At 45.9% G+C, this 21,998-nt stretch overlaps 1 protein-coding gene across 1 annotated transcript; it reads left to right on the top strand.

Annotated features, from left to right (window-relative positions):
• Positions 1-6: 6 nt before the first annotated feature.
• LOC119434677 (DNA-directed RNA polymerase III subunit RPC3) lies at positions 7-21,599 on the top strand. Its single transcript, XM_037701770.2, has 6 exons — positions 7-123; positions 9,045-9,196; positions 15,857-16,034; positions 17,828-18,006; positions 20,365-20,485; positions 21,023-21,599. The coding sequence occupies exons 1-6, from the start codon at positions 91-93 to the stop codon at positions 21,209-21,211; spliced, it is 852 nt and encodes a 283-aa protein (XP_037557698.1). The 5' UTR covers positions 7-90; the 3' UTR covers positions 21,212-21,599.
• Positions 21,600-21,998: the final 399 nt, after the last annotated feature.

The following is a 21,998-nucleotide window of genomic DNA, read 5'->3' as shown; positions in this document are numbered from 1 at the left end:
AAATTTGTAGACCTTGTCAAGACCAGCTTCTTGTGTAGAGTGCCGTATCCGGACCCGGATGCCCCGGCCTCGAAGATTCCCTCCCTCATTATGCCTGACGATGTCATGTACAAGATCCCAGAGGTCAGTTGACCTCTCTGTTGCAGTTCGATAAAATCAAACTGCAAAGGATATTGTTGCATTCAGCTGGTAATTCAGCTACTGCAACCTGGTTGCAATAGTAGTACATTAATGCCCCTTTCAGATATATTCACAGCCTGTCATAACAAAGTTAACCCTCATACTTTTCGAGGAGAGCTAAACAGACTCGTGAGCTGATTTTGCTAAAAATTAATACCACCGAACGAAAGCTTCGACATATGGAGAAAATACCTTGTGATAAGTAAAGAAATAGAAACATCTCAGGACAAATGTTCATGAGACCTTTTTATGCGCACTACACATGGCATACTCTTTCACTATTCAGAGTGTTTAAGCTGTCCTCATCGTTCCATGGAAGGTCAGTCACTACTGACCAACGCTGTTCAGTTAGCCACGAAACACTTAAATTATGGTGTTTTACATTCCAAAGCAACGCACTGTCTATGAAAGAGATAGTAGTGAGGGCTCTGGATTAACTTGGACCACGTGGGTTTCTTTGAAGTGCATCAATATCTAAATAGGAGGTGTGTTCAAAAAGAAACGGAACTTTTGAAATAGCGCGCCAACCGGCAGAGGGAGCACGCTGCGGCTACTGAGCACATGTAGCGGCATGTTTAGACAACAAACTGCCATTTGCCGTGTTTTGCTCTGACCGTTAGTTGGCGAGCTACAGCCGCTGAAATGAGCACATGAACAAGCTGTTCTTCGGATTGGTGTCAAAGTGACAATGAAGGAATTGGAAGAACAGCGTGTGTGTGTGTGTTGTTACGCCTCGGGGTTAGGATTTATCCCGCCGCTGCTACCAGTTTGTTGAGACTCGGGTAGCGTTTAGGCCGGTGATCCTTCAGCCAGAGGGATGAGTACGTCCGGGAGTAAGAGCGATAGAAAAAAAAGGGTTTAGTCTACATATTTACAGTGGCTCCAAATATGGTAGCCCACTCCATGGGAGAGCACTTTAAAAGTCTCAGCTCACTACATGTCTGAGCACATATCAGAACACATCAGGACACACCACTGCACGCAAGGTGTCTCCTTATAAAACATTGGTCTTCTCTAGTTGACCCGACTAGGGAATCAGATGACCTTGATGCGGCCAATCAGACTTGTTTGCTCAGACTTGATGCGGCCAATCAGACAGTCTTGTTTGCTGAACTCCACCTCTAATGTTGCACCTTCGAAGCAAGGACGAGGCAATCCGGAAACAGGGGGTTGACACTCCTTCCACGAAAGTCGGTGACTTGTTTCTTGCCCTCCGATGGTCATCTTGCCAGGATCGGGAGAATGGCCTTCGCACTAATCCCCGTGTCTAACGAAGGGTGGCGGTTGTTGTCGGTCGCTTCTAAGTGTGCTTCTTTGTTATTGCGTCACTGCCAGTGTTGGGCACTGTCGCCGTCTGGGCGACACTGATGAAAGGGGCGGCATCGGGGGAAGCACCAAAAGAATGGGCACTGCCGAGTTGGGGCGCCTGTTTGCCCGTCTCGTCGGTGTCTGGCACTGTCGCCGTCTGGGCGACGCTCATGAAAGGGCCTGCCTCGATGGGAAACAATCAAAGAATGCACCCGGCCGATTCGGGACGCAACAGTGTGAAGTTTTGCTACAAACATTGGAAAACTTTTGCAGAGACATTTCAGTTGCTTAGCCAAGCATACGGGGAGGACTGTATGAGTCGCGCGCAGTGCTATGATAGGTTCAAGCATTTTGAAGACGGAAGAATGTCGGTCAGTGATGATCCAAAGCCTGGACGACCTTGCACATCCACAGATGATGACCACGTCGAGAGAGTTCGAACTGTGATTCGTGGAAATCGTCGTTTCACTGTTCGAGAAGTCGCTGACGAAGTGGGTATCAGCGTAGGATCATGTCATGAAATTTTGAGTGACAAACTTGGGATGCATCGTGTCAGTGCAAAATTAGTGCCACGTTTGTTGACTGATGAACAGAAGCAGACCCGTGTTGAAATCAGCCAGGAACTGCTCGCCGCTGCCAATGATGATGAAAACAGGCGATAAGACATGGGTTTATGGCTATGATGTTGCAACGAAAGTGCAATCATCGCAGTGGGTGTCCAGAGGTTTTCCTTGTCGAAAAGAAGCACCCATGAGTCGGTCAAAAATGAAGGTGATGTTGGTTGTGCTTTCTAACTGCAAAGGCATTATCCATCAGCAATTTGTGCCACATGGTCAGACGGTAAACAAAAGTTTACCAGGGAATCCTAGCACGTTTGAGAGATTCTGTGCGCAGTAAGAGGCCTGAATTGTGGTAAAATCAGGCTTGGATCTTGCATCATGAAAATGCCCCAGCTCATGCGTCGCTCCTTGTCCGCAGCTACTTAGTGAAACACCACACTCCTGTTGTGCCCCACCCACCATATTCTCCGGACCTAGCCCCAGCAGACTTTTTTCTATTCCCCAAGCTAAAACCACCTTGAAAGGACGTCGTTTCCAAACCGTAGAGAAGATCCAGGACAATGCGAGAAGAGACTTGCGTGCCATTCCAGAAAGTGCGTTCCAGGAGGCTTTCTAAAAATGGAAGAAAAGATGGGAAGAGTGCATTGCCAGTAGAGGGGACTAATTCGAAGGGGACAGTACTTAAAATGTAGTACCAGAAGCAGTAAAGGTGTTATAGCAAAAGTTCGGTTTCTTTTTGAGCACATCTCGTATACACAAGCATTTTCGCATTCCACCCCCATTGGAATGCAGCTGCAGTATCGAAGAACCAAACCAGTGACCTTGCTGTGAAACGAGGAATCCAATTTTTTGGGACAGGCAGTGCCATCCAGTATGTAGCCTGGAAACATCTGTTTTAGTCTGTCCTGTTTGTTACACTGTGCCATATAGCAGAGTTTTGAAAAAAACATTGACATCAATCACAAGTAGCTACCTATATGAGCTTTCTATTACGTGAATGAGAAAAAGGGGAGCCGAGGGACCTGATTTTTGTCAGTCACAACCACGGTGTAAGAAGATAGGTGTAAGAAGATAGGCGAGAGAGCGGCCACTTCGTGTGACCGGAAGTGAGCGCCGCCGCTAGGGGTAACACGTGTTCAGGAGGCCTTGGAGAAGTGGTACAACAGTGGATAATTTACGACCTCCGTCAGCATTTAAACACCCATACCCAAATATATGCAATTTTTCGTTATTTAGACGCCAAATCCTGAGCAGGTAGAAGGTTTCATGCCACTTACAGTCAAAATACCGTCATTTCGAACACGAGAGAGACGCGTTGTCTGCTCGAGCAGACGTCGCGATGCACTTACCGCTGCTCGCCGCATCGGAGTCAATCGGAATGTCGGCAGAAATATAAAGGGACGTTCCTCCAACCAAGTAGAGTCGTTTTAAGCAGGCGAACGACATATATTCATCGAAATAAAGCACTTCTGCCGCGCGTGCCCATAAAAGCGCCAGCAAAGCGAGCGAAAAAGTGGCCCCCAGAACAGGTGCTGCCCCTTGCGGCAGCGGCGTGCGTAGAGTCACACTAAGTGGCCGCGCCTCACGCCGCCGTCGGATCACCTTCCTTTTTTACACCGTGGTCACAACCATATGAAGCCGAGGAAAGCATAGGGGAAGTTACTTTTTGTTTTGATTGAAATGCGGGAGTGATAAGGCAAATGGAAATGAAAGTGGGCGAAAAACAACTTGCCACTAGTGGGAACCAAAGCCACACCTTATTATGCATTACGTATGTGATGCTCTACCAATTAAGCTATGGCAGCGACTGTACCCCCGGTTCATTTTCTTGGGTATTTATATTAATGTGCAAGATCTGGCCCTAGAAGCGGTAGCTAGCACCTCATGGCGATGGCAATTGATGGGCCATGTTGGCAAAACAGAAAGGGCACCGAGGGGCTCGACTTATGTTTTCTAGTTTGTTGCAGAACAAGCATCTCAACTATGGTAGCTTTGATACCTTCAGGTAGCACACAAGGGTTTATTGGCCAGTTTGCCTGCACCTAAGTTTACATACTGTGTGATGCCTATGGTAAAAAGAATGTTCCACATCCATCACCATGGCCATGAGTGGCACTGTCTAACACTCCGAGGGCCAGATCTTGTACACATACATTAAATACTTAAGAATGTGGACATGAGAACAGCTCTTACTGTAGATCAATTGGTAGAGCATCGTACGCCTAAGGTGGAAGATGTGGGTTTGATTCCCATTGGCAGCGAGTTATTTGTCTTTCACATTCATTTTCTTTTACCTTATCATTTCTGCATTTTAATTAAAACAACAGTTATATAAACAGGGATCAATTGTCTCAGAAAGGCTGGCCAATGTTTCAATAGGTGGGCCTACCTTTGTCAAAGGTGGCCTTGCCATCCTTAGTGGGCTAGATTTATAGGGTTAATTAGTAGGGGTATGCCATGTGTGGGTGGCGGTGGTGGCTGGCTGTAAAGGAAGGAGCTGAAAAAAAGAAAGAAAAGACACTGTCATTTGCCGTTTCTAGGCATTGTTGCAGGAAGGGCAGTGTTGAAAGACGAGGGGAAGAGAGGGGGGGGGGGAGATGTTGCAGGAAAAAAAAGTAACAGAGAGCGCGGTGGGGGTGGTTGTTGGGGAGTGAGAGGATGAGAAGCCTTCAGCGAACTGGACAGAAACTGTAGGTGTCATAGGCAGTGTGCGTTTGTGGTTTTAGAAGAATGGTCGGGTCAGCCGGTCATCATGGGGGCAACGCAAGGGACATTTGCCCCCGCTCTGACCGGCTGACCTGACAAAAGTTTAGAAGTGGGGAATTTTTTTCGAGACCTGCATATTTTGTGGCGTTTCTTTCTAAGATGTCTTGGCAATAATTTTGCAAGAATTTCCAAAAATTCACTATGAGTTGACTCGTCATCGGCAGAAGGCTAACCTGAAGAAGATAAGTCCCGTTATCGAAACATAGACTCCAGGCTCAGGTTTCCCTTTTGAATCCTTTGTCTCATATACAAGAAGTAATTTCGAAAACTTCTTGTTTGTTACTTTCATGTTCCTTACTTAGAGAAATCAGCTAATAACCTAGTTTCGAATATCACTCCATGCACTGCACCTAACAGTTTTTAACTAATCTTGTTTGAAACACTAAAAAAAAAATTACGTCGAAAGGCCTGCCCTACAAATAGGGGCGAAAATTTCCTAACATCCATACAATTGCGTGGCACTGTTTTTCGGTGACCAAATAATTTTGTTCCGCCTTGGTGAGGGCGCGGCTTGGATAGACCACAACATATTCAGGGAGGCCGGGCTTGTGTTGTGCGAGAACTGCACCAAGACCATTACCACTGGCGTCTGTACGTATTTCAGTTGGCGCAGCAGGGTCATAATGGCGTAGCACAGGTGGTGAAGTAAGTAGACGGCACAGAGTCGCAAACGTGTCGTCGCACGCCGGTGTCCAGTGGGAAAGGTTGCTGGGGCCGGCGAGAAGCTTCGTAAGCGATGCTATGATTGAGGCGAAATTTTGGACGAAGCGACAAAAATAGGAGGCCAAGCCGACAAAGCTTCCAAGTTCATTGATGGTAGAAGGCTTTGGAAACTCGGCATCAGCACGTAGTTTGTCCGGATTAGGGAGAATTCAATTTTTGGAGACAATGTGGCCGAGGATGGTGAGCCGGCAAGCCCCGAAGTGAAATTTCTTCAGGTTGAGTTGAAGGCGGGCATTTGTAAGGTAGCGCAGAAGTGTGCGTAAACGAGCGAGATGTGTGGCGAAATCGGGGAACACGACGACATCATTCAGATAGCACATACATATCTTTCATTTTAGACCGCGTAAAATGCCGTCCATAATCTGTTCAAATGTTGCGGGCTCTTAAAGGCGATCATGTTCCACTCTTAAAGACGAAGCTTAAGCGTCTTTCAAGTGTTTTTACCATTGCAACAGAAGATGACCAGGGGCTGCAAGAAGGCGTAATGACTCCGTGCTGAAGCATGTCGTCAACATGCTCTGTAATGACATGACGCTCCGCAGGTGACACACGGTAGGGGTGCTGTCACAAAGGAGCATGAGGCCCAGTGTCAATTGTGTGAACAACCGCATTAGTGCGGCGTAGTGATGCTTGCGGTAAGTCAAACAAAGTGCGGAACTTGTGTAGAAGGGCAAGAAGCTGCGTCCGTTCAGCCGGAGCGAGGTCACTGTCGATTAAACGGTGAAAAGAGTAAGAGAGCACGGCGTTGGACGCAAGTTGAGAGGTCAGGGCGTTCAGCTGATGTTTTTTTTTTTCAGGCTCGGAGGGATCAAGGGGTACGATAGCATCACCGTCTACAGACTGAACCCAACCAAGCGTTTCATTACGGCACTAAGTCAGAGGGCCTGAGTTTGGGTTGCAAACAAGTAGTCTGGCATTATCCTGATGAAGCACAAGGATGGCAAATGGCAGTGACCTATTGTATTGGCGACGAAATTTGTCAAATGGCATGAACAGAACGTTCTGATGGCATCGGAAAGGGTGGCACAGGAAACGGGAACAATGATGGCACTGTGAGGTGGTAGGTCAGTATCAGCGGTGACGACAAGCTTTCTATCCCCAGGACCAGCCACATGGGTGGAGGCGTCTCGAAAAACACAGAGCTCTACTTGAGCATGAGCGCAATCAATAACGGTGTCAGTAACGGGACAAAAAATCCCACCCGAGAATCAGGTCATGGGAACACGAAGCCAGCACAAGAAACTCAATGCATGCTGTAAATCACGTCTTGTATGAGCACCCTGGCCGTATATGCTGCAACGGGTTGAATGTATTGTGCGCTCACAGTACGGAGAGAAAACCCTGAAGGTGGCATAGTCACTTTTATGGATGGAGCGGCAAAACTTATGGCTCATTACAGAAATAGCGGCACCAGTTTCCACAAGCGCAAGAGTTTATACACCTTCAGCAAACACCTCGATAACATTGGCGAGGGACAAGCGAGGACTTAGACAGGTGGACGATGGTGCAGCTTGTGCCTCAGAAGCTGTGGCAGTCAGTTTTCCGCTTCAAGAGCACTGGACCGGCGACACATAGGTGAAAGAGAACAGCGGCGTGGTGAGGGTGACTGACGAGAAGCAAAAGGTTGGGCATCAGAAGTGGGCTGGGGATCACGCGTGTATGCTTCAGGCTCTTGTTCTGGCTGGGTGCGATAGGGAGGTTAGAAGGAGTAGTCAGGACGTCTCGGTGTACCAATGGTTGCCGTGAAATGTTGGCGACAGAAGCGCACAACATGACCCGGAATTCCACAAGTGTAGCAGATCGACCGGTTGTCTGCAAATGCGCCAAGGATTTGTGTACTGTGGCTGTGCCCCGAAAAGCGGCGTCACTGGCAGTCGAATTGTTGGTTGAGGGGTCAGTACTGGTGGAGGTCGGTGGCTTCATGACGGCATTCGCATACGTCAGAGGCACGGCGACAGGAGTCGGTGGAGCAGCAGACGGCACCACAAATGATAGTGGCGCCGTGACAGCAGTTGGCTGACACGCAGACAGCAGTGCCTTGGTGACCTGCTCCTGTATCACCTGCCAGATGGTTGCAGTCAGACTTGTGCGACTGGAAAAAACTAAATCTGTCGAGCAACTTCCTCACGCACAAGCTCCTTAATCTGTGACAGGAGTGCAGTGTGGTCGCCGCTAATGGTCAACGCAGCGATGGAATTGTCTGTTCAAGTCTTATGTAGTTCGTAGGAGCTCTGGCACAAGCTCATGAGTTCAGACATGGTGCGTGGGTCCTTGGCCAGCAACATCTGAAAGCCATTGTCGTCTATGCCTTTCCTGTCTTGCTCAGTCTTCAATATTAGCTCGTGAAGTTCTCGCCCTGCTGCTGTGCACGCCCGCGTAGATGCTGTTCAGTGCAAAGCTTGCGCACTGTGGGGCAACGAACACTTCCGCAAAGCTCGTTTTGAAAGTAGTCCAAGTGGTGAAGTCAGACTCACGGTTACGAAACCAGAGGTTTGCGACGTCTATTAGGTAGAACAGGACGTTGTGTAGCTTCGTAGCATTGTCCCACTTGTTATGCGCGCTCACCCTTTCAAACAACGATAGCCAGTCTTCTACGTCATGGTCATCGGTGTCGCTAAAGAAAGCGAGATTGCGCTGGCACAGCATGCTTGACATGATGACCGACGGAGATTGCGCCGCACCTTGCTGGGTGGCGTCATCAGGCATTGTCGGAGCGGTGGTGGGCAGCATCTGGCTTCGGAGTTCCAGGTTTGAAGAGGGTACCCAGCACCTCCACCACTTTGATAAGGGGATTTACTGACCGCAAGCGGCAGGCGAAAAACCAGCACAGTTACAAAAGAGCAACGATCTTGGCGCCAACAGATCGTGATCTGCGCTCATGCACTACATCTATGATAGCACCCCACTACTGCTTGCTCCCTGTTCTTCTTCTTCATTGCAAAACAAACAACAAAGCTAAAATTCAAAGCTCACATTTTACTCTAACTTAGAGGGCATCTAAACACCTTGAACTGCACCTTGCATTAACATGTCAGGTTATGTGTTCAGTTTGTCAGCTGCATGACGCAACATTTTGTCTTAATGTTGTACTTGTCATTGTGGCTCCTACCAACTGTAGCAGCCGCATTTCAATGGGGCAAAACGCAAGAACACTCATGTACTTAGATTTAATTGCACAGTAAGGAACCCCAGGGGGCTGTAATTAATCGGGAGCCTTCCACTTCGGCATTGGGTGATTGTTAGTCCATGTGTTGCTTCGGGATATAATTTGATTTGATTTCGAATCAACATTGCACAAAGTTGTCTGTGTAAACATGGGAGATGCTTGTACAGCAGGTGCATGAAGCACCTGTGTGGCCTATTTGAGCTAGAAAATGCCTTGTGAATCTGCATAGCAGCCAACATTTATCCTTTCTCTCATTTTTTCAGAGGCACAAGCGAGCCCAAATGAACTACTTGCTGTTCATGTTGCTGGTTATAAAGCCTCTCTTTCTATTCTTTGTGCAGGTCAAATTGTACCTGCTGAAACAGAACATAGGTGAACCTTCTGTAGAGCCTCCAGCAAAGAAGATAAAGATGGAGAAGTCTGAGGGGGAGAAGCAGCCTGATGAGAAGGAGTACTGGCGTGTCAACATCGACCGCTTCCACCAGCACCTCAGGTAAAGCAGTGCCTTGGGTGATGTTAACGCGCATTGAACAGGCCCTTCTCATTCTGTCTTTTCATCGCCGCTAATGCTTCTTATGGTTTACTCTTTGTTCTACCCGCTGCGGTGGCCTAGCAGTATGGCATTGCGCTGCTGAGCACGAGGCCACGAGTTTAATTCCCAGCTGAGGCAGCCTCATTTTGATGGGGGCTTTTAAAGGCAAGAATACCCTTGTACCGGGCATAGAGTGCATGTTAAAGAACCCTATGGAGTCAAAAGTAATCCAGCGCCCCCCACTACAGCATGCCTGATAATCATATCATGGTTTTGGTACAAATAAATCACCAGAATTGTTTTTCTCTTTCGTGCTTTTCACTCTTTCTCTATGCTTTGTGTCCTGAACTCATTTAAACTATGTGAACAATTGAGAGCGGGGTTTCGCCGAGAGACAGTGCATGCTCTTTATTGCACTGTAACCTGGGAGGAAATGGCAAAGGTGCCCTCAATATTCTCTGAGAGTTTTTGAGTGTTGCTTACATCAGAAAGCTTGGGAAGTTCTGCTATAAAAGGTGTGCACACTTCTAACATGCCCACTGAATTGCACTGGTGGCCTGGGTGCTGCTAGTCATAAAATAAGCACCTCATGTTAGCACTAGGTCCTACAAGACCTACTGGATGCTTATAAAATCTTCTTCGTTCTCTTGTTCTCTGCTGGCACTGTAATGTGCTGCTGTCAGATCTAATGAAAACAGCTCAAAGGTGCAAATCTGAAAGATGTTGCAAATGCTAATTACTACCGTTCAGTCCGTGTCACTCCCTGTTGTCCCAACTTTTACAGCGGTGGGTGTCTCTTGTGGGTGTCTTTCAGTACTTGACATGTCCAGCTCTAATATCCATCCTTGTGTTGTGCTGAAAAACTAGCCAGTTTTCTGCAGCTCTGCAGCTGCTTCGGACACCTGCGTGGTGGTTGCTGAAATGTTATTTCGATAGTCATGGTGGTTGTAAAGCACTAAAGGTAATGAAAAGCGTTGTAATGCAAGCGTAGTTATTCTTGCCCAATTTCATTACCTTTAGGACTCAGTTTTCTTTTCATTGTTAGCAGTATCATTCTAGTAAAAGTGATCCAAAATGTGCACTAAAAATCATGCTGCGGTAGTAGAACCCGAACCAATTTGAACGTAATCTAATTTATCTTGTAAATATGTAATGTGACCACACTATTGAAGGAGCAGCACATGAAAGAAACAGACACAAGAATGAAAAATGGACACCACGAGGGATCACTCGTTCTTGTGTTCATTGTCCTTCATGCACTGCTGTTTCAGTATGTTGAACCAACTAGCCTGTCGATTTGCACTTACCGTACCAGTACACTGACTTAGAAGGGTACACAAGCTCTGCCACATGGATATAATGTTTAAAGGGGCATTGAAGCACTTTTTGAATATGGTAAATAAACTTTAGTGAGTAGACAATGTTGTCATGAACATCTGACCCAAATATATTATTCAGGTTTATCTGACAGTGAGAATAATTTTGCTCGGTAGACTGCATGCTCGTTTCAGCAATTTCCTGTAAACACAGTGGCTACAGGCCAGATGTTTTTTGATGTCATGACTAGGAAGTCCTTCTGCGATTTGATAATTGTTATTTGCGAATCATTCTTTGGTTAGCGGCTCCATCTTGTGGGAGAAAACTATACCACTACTACATCAGTGTTTATAGCCTCCGTGATGCACTTGATCTCAGAGGATGTGCCGATGCCAAGGCTCAGAGCAGGACTGAGCAACATATGGTCTGCAGGCTGTATGCGGCCCATGAGCAGGTTTTTAGCAGCTCGCAATTGAGCGTAGACTTCTAAGGTGTGCTTGTGCTGCAATCAGAGCATGGCCACATCATGAGAAAAACATAAATTTTGTCACCAAACACAAAGCATGATATAAACCATTAGTGGTATCAGGCATATTAAAACAAAAAGGCTGTGGAAGCATAGGATCTCTTACTGGTATCATATAAAAAAGGCACACGCCCCGTGAAAGTATTCATGTTACCAACATTATTGGTGCAGCATCCATAAGTTAACCGAAGCACGTGCTTTCGCCATGCATATGTTTCGATTGAATATCGGTAATGCCTGCAAACAGATGCTTATGTTTAGTGTGTTGGCCTTAATTTGCAACTTTTACAAATACTGTATTTACTCTTGTAAGGCCCATACATGAAATTTTTTTTGCAGAGTTCGGGCCTTACATGAGGCAGGCTTTTATGGCTACTCACTGGAGCCTCAAACTGCGCTTTGAGTGCTATATAGAGCAATGCAACCACTGGCAGCCAACTATGAACTTATTTAATCAGTCGTTCTCGTGACTTCAGCTGCCCTCGTTGTTTGATGAGCTCGCCTCTCTCCCAAGGAAGGTTGCCCTCCACTCCGTGTTGTCCACACTGCTTGAGATCCCTGTCACCTTGAACCTATCCCAGCTCTTTGCAGCGATGCCCTCTTCGTGTGCCAGAAAGCACAATGCAGTTAAACAGTGAGCTTGAAGCACGCTGAATCTATGCTGCACACTCTGCTGGAATACAGTGATGATGACAGTGATGATGCCATCATCAGCAGGGCATGAACTAGTGCTGTCTAGTAGTAGCTTGTGGAAATTAGCTAGCATACAGGATGGCCTCCGAGACTGAGTGGCATGCCCAACCTCGGAGGCCATGCATGCAATTGCGCACATGATGCTTAGTGATACGTTTATTCCAAATTTTTGTGTTTCAATGTTTGGGTGCGGTCCTTACACGAGTAAATATGGTATTCGCTCACATTGCAGAACATCAGGAATAAATGTCAGTTAAGGTTATTTGGATTTAGAAACATTGGCACCAAAAACTTTCATTGAGGCTTCCTACTTGGTTGATACATGTGACATGCCATTCTTCTTCGGCACATTTTAATGAGTTCATAATAAGGTGACCAAGGCTTGGCAGACCAGTTTCTTGACATGCTGCTGACATGACTTGTATCAGTATTAGAATGCAAGACACAACCACTTCTCAGTCCATTCTAATTGCGATAACCTTGATAAAAACAAGTATGAGAAGATATAGCTGATAATGCCTTGGAACTGATGTCTCTATTTGGAAGTGTCATCGTAGACCCGTGAGCAGATGTTTTCTTTAATAATGACTCTGAAAAAGAGGCATCTTCGGTGTTCAACTACTGATGTGACATTACAAAATGTTCTGAGGTCCGCAACGAATGACAGCAAACAGACTGCCTTTTCACAAGCAAAATGCTGCAACTTTTCCCACTAAAGTGTGGCCTGTGTGGCTCCTAGATAAGTTTGTTTTGGCTTTCGCTCATTTTGAGTTGTATAGCTCCAGCTAAAGTGACGATGGGTTGAGCATGGCGGGCGTAGCACCTCGTGGGCACAACAACAAAAGCAAGGGGGAGGCAGCGGGGCAACATTTTTTTGTCAATAACTTGACCAGTACAAAGTACACTCAGAAACATTGTTTTGTAAACTGTCCATGAAGAGTTCAGACCGAGCCATAAAAGGTGTTTGGCTCTACTTTAATGCCACTGTGGAAGAATCTTATAAAGGGCCACCATTGTTAAGTCTTGATGCCGCTGTTAAAAGCAAAAGCTGCTTCCCGTCCTGGCTTCGAGGTATGCATGATGTCACCACCGCAACAAGGTAATCATAGTGTAATGCAGAGGAGGAAAGCCAAAGCGCAAGCAGGATCGCCAACACAGTGCGCGAGACAGTGCTGGACGTGATCCATAGCTCTTCGCTGCAGAGTTTTCTTGATTCGCGGCCCATGTCCAGTGAATCTCTTCTCAAGTGGTGGAGGTGCTGGATATCGATCCCCGTACCTCTCGCAGAGGATGCATCGACATCGACACCATCTCCTTATCGCAGCGCAACAATCCATGGATAGCTTCACTCCTTGACGTTATCTCCAGAGCATCCACACTTGTGATATCTCGGACATTGTGTCGTCAAGCTTCGCATTTTGTAATTCATGGCAGCCTCCTGTACCTGCGCAACTATTTGCCAGCTGGTTGGAAGTAGCTTCTAGTCATACCACTAACGTTGCACTCCGAAATCTGTGCAGCTTTTCACTCAGACCCGCAATGTGCTCATGCCGGTGTCTTCAAGATTTACGAATGTTATGGGGATGAGCGACTCTCACGCGTCTCCTGATGTTTCCCCCGCATAGCTCCCGTCTCCTGTCATCTGGCTTCGCTGCGTGGCTTTACAGCGGTGGTGGTCGGTGTGGTTGCAGCATATTATGAGAGATGGCAGCTAGTGTTGTGTGGCTAACGCCACCTAATAGGGTTTACTTGGGCACAAAAGGGAGAAGGTGCTTTCTCTTTGGCGTGGGGTCGGTGGGCAGCGCGGACGCTTTGCGCGTGCGCCAACCCGCTTTGCAGGACCGTCCTGAGGAGGCTTAGGAGCACGACACCAAAGTGGACGAACACGGATCGTTCGAACGCTCCACCGTTTGCGTGACCGTACACGTGAACGACTAGGCGGTGGTGTCTAGCATGGGGCGAACATATTCGCTCGCTATCCAGTTGCGGTGAGTCGGACTTCCTCGATTTGTTGCTCGCCCATCGGCATAGTAATTTGACTAGCAGGCATTAGTGTATGAACGGTGCAATATATGCCCTTTCGACTGTTTGCACTACTGCATTGTCGTTCCTTTATCCCAAGTGCACGTGTGAGACTCCACACTGTCTTCAGCATCGATATTACTGGCGTGGGATGTACACCTTCATTCTCCAGTTTATTCGTGCCTGCCCTGATTGTCATCGCTGAGAAAAAAAACTCATCCTACGACCAGTTCTTTACAGCTGCTTCCGTGCCCTGCACGTCCGTTCGACCGTGTCGGCGTGGATCTGTATAGACCCCTGCCGTTCACTACCGCAGGCAGTCTGTAGGTTATTGTCGCTGTCGACCACCTCACATGGTACGTTGAAATTGCCGCTTTGACCACTGCCACAGCACAAGATGACGTATCCTTCCTTATTAACCGGTTTATTCTTTGACATGGCCCTCTGCGCGAGCTCCTGAGCGACCGCAGCCATGTCTTCCTATCTGAATTGGTTGAACGCCTGCTTCATCAGTGCCATAGTGTCCATTGCACTAGCACGGCCTACCATCCTCAGACAAACGGCCTCACTGAGTGCTTTAATCGAACATTGGGCGACATGCTTGCGACCCATGTTGCATCCAATCAGGCAAACTGGGACCTGGTTCTCCCCTTTGCTACTTACACCTACAACACTGCTTCACAAGTCACAAGTGGTCTTCATTCTTCCTACTGTACGGTCGCCAACCGTGTCATACCATAGACACCTACAACCCTGATGCCTCCGAGTATGTGCCCATTTCCGAAGCTGCCCGATATGCCGAAGAATGTCGTCAAGCAACTGGCCAGGCGTTTCACTACGACCGACCAGCAGCGCCAGAAACATATCCGAGACGACCACCCTCCCCCCGTTTCTTTCGTTCCCGGAACACTCATCTCGTTGTACATACCACCCCACACTCCTGGTCGGTCTTCCAAACTGCTCCCTAAGTATGATGGGCCCTACCGCGTAGTCGAGCGCACATCTCCTGTCAACTCTGTCATCAAGCCTCTTACGCCGCCTGACGATCTCCGCCGCCGTGGACACGATATCGTTCACGTAGACCGCCTCAAGTCCTACTTCGACCCTCCTGTGCCCGCCTCTTAGATTGCCAGGATGGTTCATGCTTTCTCCGCGGGGCAATTGTAATGAAGAAGAGGAGCAAAGCCGAAGTGCAAGCAGGATCACCAACGTAGTGTGCGAGACAGTGCTTGACCTGATCCAGTGCTCTTTGCTGTGGACCTTTCTTGATTCACGGCCCACGTCCAATAAACCTCTCTTTAATAGTAACAAGTCATAGTAATAAGCCATAGAAACTAGTCAATTCAAAACAGCCAAGTGGGAATAGCCAGCACTGTTAATGGCGACACCAAAGTTCTGCTCCTGTTTCCTTTCAGAATTTTTCGCGTGCTTCTTGTTAGATCACACTTGACCAGCAACCCAAACTGTTCTGAAAGCATCTGTGCGCATTATGCAGATAATGAAATAAGCTGATTGGATACTGTACGTAGATTTGTGATGCAATAAACACAAAATGTTTGTTAAAGTACTGAAGAGGGCAAAATGTGTAGAGAATCTTTTGGTGCATCATCCTTTGTTTTGTTTTTTTCCCTCTCTTTCTGTTGAAATGGGAGAGCAAAGAAACATCTTCTTACAATACAATACTTCTTGCACCTAGTTTACTTGAAATTGCTGTGTGCTTGAGGTGTAGGCTAGGGTTAATACACTCTAGCCCGAAATTAGTGGCTGTGATTGAATTCATACTACTCACACATACACTATGGTTTGTAGAAAAAAAATGTGCTTTGTAATGCTTGATTTCTTGTGTTCACATTTCATTCCGCTGTGCTAATACATCTGCTCAAGTTCAGCTCAAGTTCACTGTTCCACAAACAGCAGCACTAGAGCAAAATGTTGAGTAGCTTGAGAAAGGCCTTTGCTCTGATTACAGTTTGGCACTGAAACCACTGATATGTTATATGGATGTACTGACTGCATGTTGTGTTCTGAGCAGCTTCTCATTGCTACGCTGATATGTGCTGCAGAGACCAGCTGGTAGTGCAGGCCGTGTCCAAGCGAATGGGTGCAAAGGCTGGTGAGGTTGTGCGCACCATGTTGAGACTGTCGGAGACACGATCTCACCCAAAGGATGCTTTCAGTGCTCCTGTCAGTCGCAGCGAGATTTACCAGTCCCTCCAACAACAGATTAAAATCTCCCAAAAGGTAAGGCAACCATTGTAGGGCTTATTTGTACTTCTCTCATTTTGTAGAGTAATTCTGTAAATCACAAGTTTTTTGCATAGTGATGGTCTCAGACCTAAAAACTTCAAGACACCCTGTTTACCCTTATTTGCATCTCACTCGTTCATGTAACCTTGTTCTCATCATGTCACAATGCTAGCTGTGCCATCATTGAACATAAAAAACCACCATAAGTGGGTTTGCTTAAATTGATCATTAGCGTATCTTCACCAGATGAACAGTCAAAAAGAAATAAAAAAAAAACTTAGTGCCCTTCAACTTTGAAAAAAAGACTACCAGCAAAGCTGTTATGTGTTGTTCAAAAAATAACTAAATTATATATATATTGTTACGTGTAGCTGACTGTGGCGGCTGTTCCGTATCAATATGAATGACAATATATGTGCAATTAAAGCATTAACACAGACACCCTAATCCACCTTAATCCTCCTTCATCCACCTTAATTGACCTTAATCCTCCTTAATGCACACTAATCTACCTTAATCCCCCTTACTCCTCCTTAATGCACCCTAATCCAGCTTAATCAGCCCTAATTCTCTTTAATCTACCTTCATCCTCCTCCATCTACCTATCCACCCTAGTCCTCCTTAACACTTTCCCTACTGTGGGGAAAATAGGTATTTTTTGTAGGTTACGCCAGATTTCTTTTTCTGAAAAAACTACTGCACTCAATATTTTATGGAACACATATACAAAAAGCAGCATGAATGCACTTTTCACACATAGAAGGTTTATTAATGAGATATATGTCGTAAAAAAGATATAAATTGCCGAAATCAATATTGTGAGATAAAATTAAACAAAGTTTGTAAAGACACACTTGGCACCTACTAAGAAGAAAATGTAACGAGAATTACGAGATATATAAAATGTACTGCCATCTCATAGGCACCGTGCCCATTGGGCATGGTTAGCACTCTATCGATGGTTTGAAACGCCGCTTTTGAGACCTTCCGCGCCGCTCACGGACATACTGCGCTATTGGACGTGAAGGAGGAGAACTATATTTTCGTTTTCTAAGCAGTTCGCTTTTTTCCCGCCAAGTGGTGATTTTTAAACACGCTCCAAAGTTTCGCGATTGTGAAAGAAGAACACAAAAATGTCCGGCTCCGGAAACGGCGCACATGCTTCGGGACATCGCAGATATCTCGATTCCACTGCCTCTGCGGCTGATCTTATCGGTGCATCGAATAGCAGTGAGTCAGAGGATGCTGACTTTTCGTCGGACTTTGCGTCTGAAAGCGACGACAATGCAAACCAGCCCAGAACATTGGCGGCTGCAGCCCTGCACGCCCAACTGTAGTGCTTGCAGTTAAATTTTTGTAGCAACATACCTGTTCAATGAAAAATTTTGACTTTTTCAGAGATATAGTGCCTAATAGACGGCAATACATTTTGTATATCTCATAATTTTCGTAACATTTCTTTCTTAGTAGATACAAGCATGTCTTTACAAACTTTGTTCAATTTTATCACACAGTCTTGATGTTAACAATTTATATCTTTCTTATGACATACATTTTGTTAATAAAACTTTTATGCTTGAAAAGTGCATTCATTTTGCTTTCTGTTTATGTATTACGTTAAATATTGAGTGCAGTAGTTCCTTCAGAAAAAGACATCTGCCGTAACATACAAAAAACACCTATTTTCCCCATGGTAGGGAAACTATTTGTACTTGTATCTCCTCGTGCCATGAATCCATACCAACATGCTCTACATTCTGTCATTCTAAGCAGCTTATTTCTTGCAGGAGCTGGATTCCTATCTGAGCCTTCTTGCAGATGATGCCCTGGGCCTAGTGAGACGAACGGATGAGCGAGGTGGCATGTTTAGTGTCAACCTAGAACGCACGCTGCGTCTCCTCGCTGAGGGTGTCCTAGCATCCATAGTGCAGGATCGCTTTGGAGCTAAGAGTTGCCGCATATTTAGGTACGTAACAATGTGTCATGACTTATCTCTTGAGGTCATGCTGTTAAAATTCATGTTTGAAGTTACTCTGCTGTTCTTTGTGACAGTGTAATTGTGACCAAGCTTTGAAATTTATTCAGCGTCTACTCTGTAATTATACTCGGTTGCTAATGATTTTCGGAAAAAATGAAAAACTGTAAATCTTATGTACTGCAAATGTGCCTTTTGTTGGAACGTTCAAATACGGGAAACTTCTAATTGAAGCAAATACCAAATGTGTCCTCATTTCTGAAAATGTAGAACTGACATCGAATGAATGCCGTGTACTAAAGAACTTACTTTATAGGGCGTCCCAGCTAACATTAGCCAGAATGTTAAAAAATATCAACGCCGTCGGGGCAGATGAAACTTGTGCAATGTATTGCTTGCACTCACCTTGCAACTAAGGATATTTTTTAAAATATTCTACGTAGTCAGTTTATTATAGCTAGAATTAATAATCCTAAATGTTGGTCTTTTCAGCTATGCTTAAATAATAAATGTTTAGGATGCCAGTAAAAACATCGAACAAACTTATTTTGTGTAATGCTGCCTTTTCATATGGGCTTTTCCTGTGCTGAAAAGAAAGCAAATGAAAGTTAGAAATCGTTCTATGCTGGCTGGCTTGCATGCTGCCACCACACTTCCTTAAAGCACGCTGTGTTGGCAGCCCCACCAATGTGACCTGGCATAAATTAAGTGTGTTGGCAGCCTCACCGTTCATGTCAGTTACTCATCCAGGATGCAGTTTTACGAGACTGACGAAGCGCTGAACACAACCAATTATTAGCTCTTTGACGCAGGACACCGATGGCCTTTGGTGCCCGGTCAGTTCTTTTTCACGGAATGCTGCACCTCGGGTGCACTTAATTTGCAGGATGTTTGAACACATTGACATCACAATGCACAAATCAGTGCTCAGAATGCAATTTCTTGGTTTCCTGTGGTGACTATGCTCCAAACCTTTGTCATTCAAAGATAACAAAGCTAATAATTGAGGAGATAGTTAATTTTAGCTAAATAAAGTGATTTGCTAGAGTACAAGAAAAATCTGTGCAGGTTACATTATTATTTTTTAAGAGCCCAGCTAACATTAGCTGGGACAGCCTGTATATCCTTTAATATGTGTGATGACCTTTTTGGAAATTTTTTCCTGCTCAAGAAGAACCAAAGTGCTACATGAAAATGCTGTGATGTTCGTGATGCCAACTTGACATCATGAGTGGAGTGACTCAGACATGAAATTAGAGAAGTTCAGGCTGAATTCTTGCGCCTAATGAGCAACAGTGGAACTTCATTGATACGTTGCTGTTTGTTATGTTTTCTCGGCTCTGAAGTGCCGGTCCCATTTAATTCCCACAAACTCATGTGCATTGGCTTCCCATTCGCAGTTTCCGTTCCCGATTGTTACATCCAAGAACTACAACACAGTGTGCCAATAATGCGGCATCGTCTGTTGGCAGCACTTACTTGACCGCCGCATGTTGTGACCTTCGATATCATGCTTGGTTACTTCTATGTGCATAGCACAGAAACTGAAAAAAAGGTTCAAGTGCTTGAAGATAGGCTGTTATTATAGAATACAGTAGAACCTCATTGAAATGATCCCATTTCATACGATTTCCTGGCATCAATGTTCTCAATCGATAGCACGAAAAATTACGTAATACAGTTACGTTTCTCTTTTACCGGTTGATACATTCACAGAAAACATAATCTTTCGCCACCATCATTCAGTACATCACCAAACTGCAATCATATGATACATTTTCCTGCCACTAGAGCCCATGTGAACAAGGAAAGGTGCCAAGCACTAGCTATCGAGAGTAGTAAGCGACCTCCGAGGAAGCTTCCACGCAATACTCGCCCACCTGCGTCACGCAAAAATGCCGGCACGCACTCAGGTTTCCTCTTTCAGTACCAGCAAACCACCTTGTGGGTCGTCACATGTCGCTTTCACAGCTATTGCCGCCAACAACTCTATTGTGATAAGCATCTCCACCTATCTTTTTCACAGCATGTAGGGCATAGTGCCGTTGAAAGCTACTGCATGCTTTTAATAGGTGATAACCCAAGCACACCACCGTTCCCTGCTGCAGGCAACGCTTTCAGTTATTGCCTATTGCGTGCAATAGCTTTCAACGGCACTATGAGAAAAATGGAAGTTTGGCCTTCATTTTCTCACCACGAAATGAACGAAGATGGAGTTCCAAATAAATATGTTGTCAGTTGAAACTGATTAGGTGTTTCTGTTTAGTGTCCCTTTAAGTGAGCTGCTTCATGGGCATGCAACGCAGTCAGCAGGTTCAAGGATGCGTTCTTACTCTTTTCACTGTCCAGGCTGCTGCTTGAAAAGAAGTACCTCGAGCAGAAACAGATAGAAGAACTCGCAATGATTACTGCTCGAGACGCCAAGGAAATGACTTACAAAATGTTCCAGGAGAAGTTTGTCTTGGCTCAGGTATGTAAGCGCTTTCTGCTGCATCAGCATCTGTTCATGTCCAAGTACAGCCTTGTTTTGTATAAACGGAACCTGAGCGTGAGGTTGAGCACTCCCTAGAAACTATCATGGTTGCATCCATTCTGGTGCACGAATTGCAGTCATAGCCTTTGAATGTGAAGAAAGGGATCTGCGGGGCCAGCAGACAATGAAACCCAGGAAAGCATAGGGGAAGTTAATTGTGGTTTTAATTGAAATGTACAAATATCAGGAAGAAGAAAATGAAAGTGGATGAAAAGGCAACTTACTACCAGTGGGAGCTGAACCGACACCTTCTGCATTGCATGTGTTATGCTCTACCAATCGAGTTACAGCAGCAGCTGTCCTCCCGCCGACTTTCTTGGGTATTTTGAACCTTGAAAAAACGTAAGCATGCTTTGAATTTATTTCATAGCAGACGTATGTAAGAGGCTTCTGGAACTGACCACCCTTGCTGCCAGTGTGGCGATTTGTAACATGTGCCCTCTGCAGCCACTGCCTTGTGTGCTCTCTGTGCAGGAACTTCCCAGAACGCCAGACTATGCCCCTTCCAGGATGATCTACTTGTTCCATGTTGATATTCCACAGGTATGGCTTGTTAAATATACAACCTTTGTCCGTAAAGTTTCGAGACTTATTTTCTTCTCTAGAAATGATTCCCCAAAACAAATGTTGGTGCGTATGTGCAGCGCCATCTTTTCGGGCTAACCTGAGCTATTTGTGTTAATTGTTGTGGCAGCCGCTAGATGGCACTACATGTAGAAAAATACGTTGTCACTAGTCTGCGCATTCTACTGTGAGTGAATGTGGAGAGATGGACGTCCACCTCGAACAGCGTGTAAACATAAAATTCTGTGTGAAGCTTGGCAAGACAGCCACACAGATGTATGGGCTCCTTCGTGACGCTTACGGCAACGACACATTATCGCGGGCGCGAGTTTTCGAGTGGTACAAGAGGTTCGTTTCAGGGAGAACGTCGGTGGAAGACGACACAAGGCAGGGGCGCCCTGCGACCTCACGGAATGAAAACAACGTGGCTCGGATCAGGGAGATCGTACAGCAAGACCGCTCCATTACAGTCCGCATGCTATCGAATGCTCTTGACATTAGTAAGACAACATGCCACCAAATTTTGTGTGAGAACTTGGGGGAAACGAAAGCTGAATGCCAGACTTGTGCCGCACTCCCTCAGACAGGACCAGAACGACACGCTGGTATCAGTGAGCACTGATTTGCTCTCCGAGGCAGAGAAGGATGCTGCATTCGTCGACAGCATCATTGCTGAAGACGAAACATGGTGTTTTGATTACGATCCTCAAACAAAGAGGCAGAGCGCCGAATGGCGGTCCACAAGCTCTCCGGTGTCAAGAAAGGTGCGGCGACAGAAGGCTAAAACAAAGATGATGCTGATAGTTTTTTTCGATGCCAGAGGTGTCGTATACCACGAGTTCGTCCCACAAGGGCAGACAGTGAATCAGGAGTTTTATATCCGCGT

Source organism: Dermacentor silvarum, unplaced genomic scaffold, assembly GCF_013339745.2.
Source record: "Dermacentor silvarum isolate Dsil-2018 unplaced genomic scaffold, BIME_Dsil_1.4 Seq159, whole genome shotgun sequence".
In the NCBI taxonomy this organism is placed as follows: Eukaryota; Metazoa; Arthropoda; class Arachnida; order Ixodida; family Ixodidae; genus Dermacentor; species Dermacentor silvarum.
The sequence above is the reverse complement of the archived record's forward strand: the minus strand, read 5'-3'. Positions and strand labels throughout refer to the sequence as shown.

What these genes read in the sequence shown, in the direction of transcription:
- LOC119434677 (XM_037701770.2), top strand. Translation starts at nt 91, where the DNA reads ATGCCTGACGATGTCATGTACAAGATCCCAGAG. An exon ending in AGATTAAAATCTCCCAAAAG is followed by an intron (nt 16,035 to 17,827) that starts GTAAGGCAACCA and finishes TATTTCTTGCAG; the next exon opens with GAGCTGGATTCCTATCTGAG. An exon ending in AGAAGTTTGTCTTGGCTCAG is followed by an intron (nt 20,486 to 21,022) that starts GTATGTAAGCGC and finishes CTCTCTGTGCAG; the next exon opens with GAACTTCCCAGAACGCCAGA.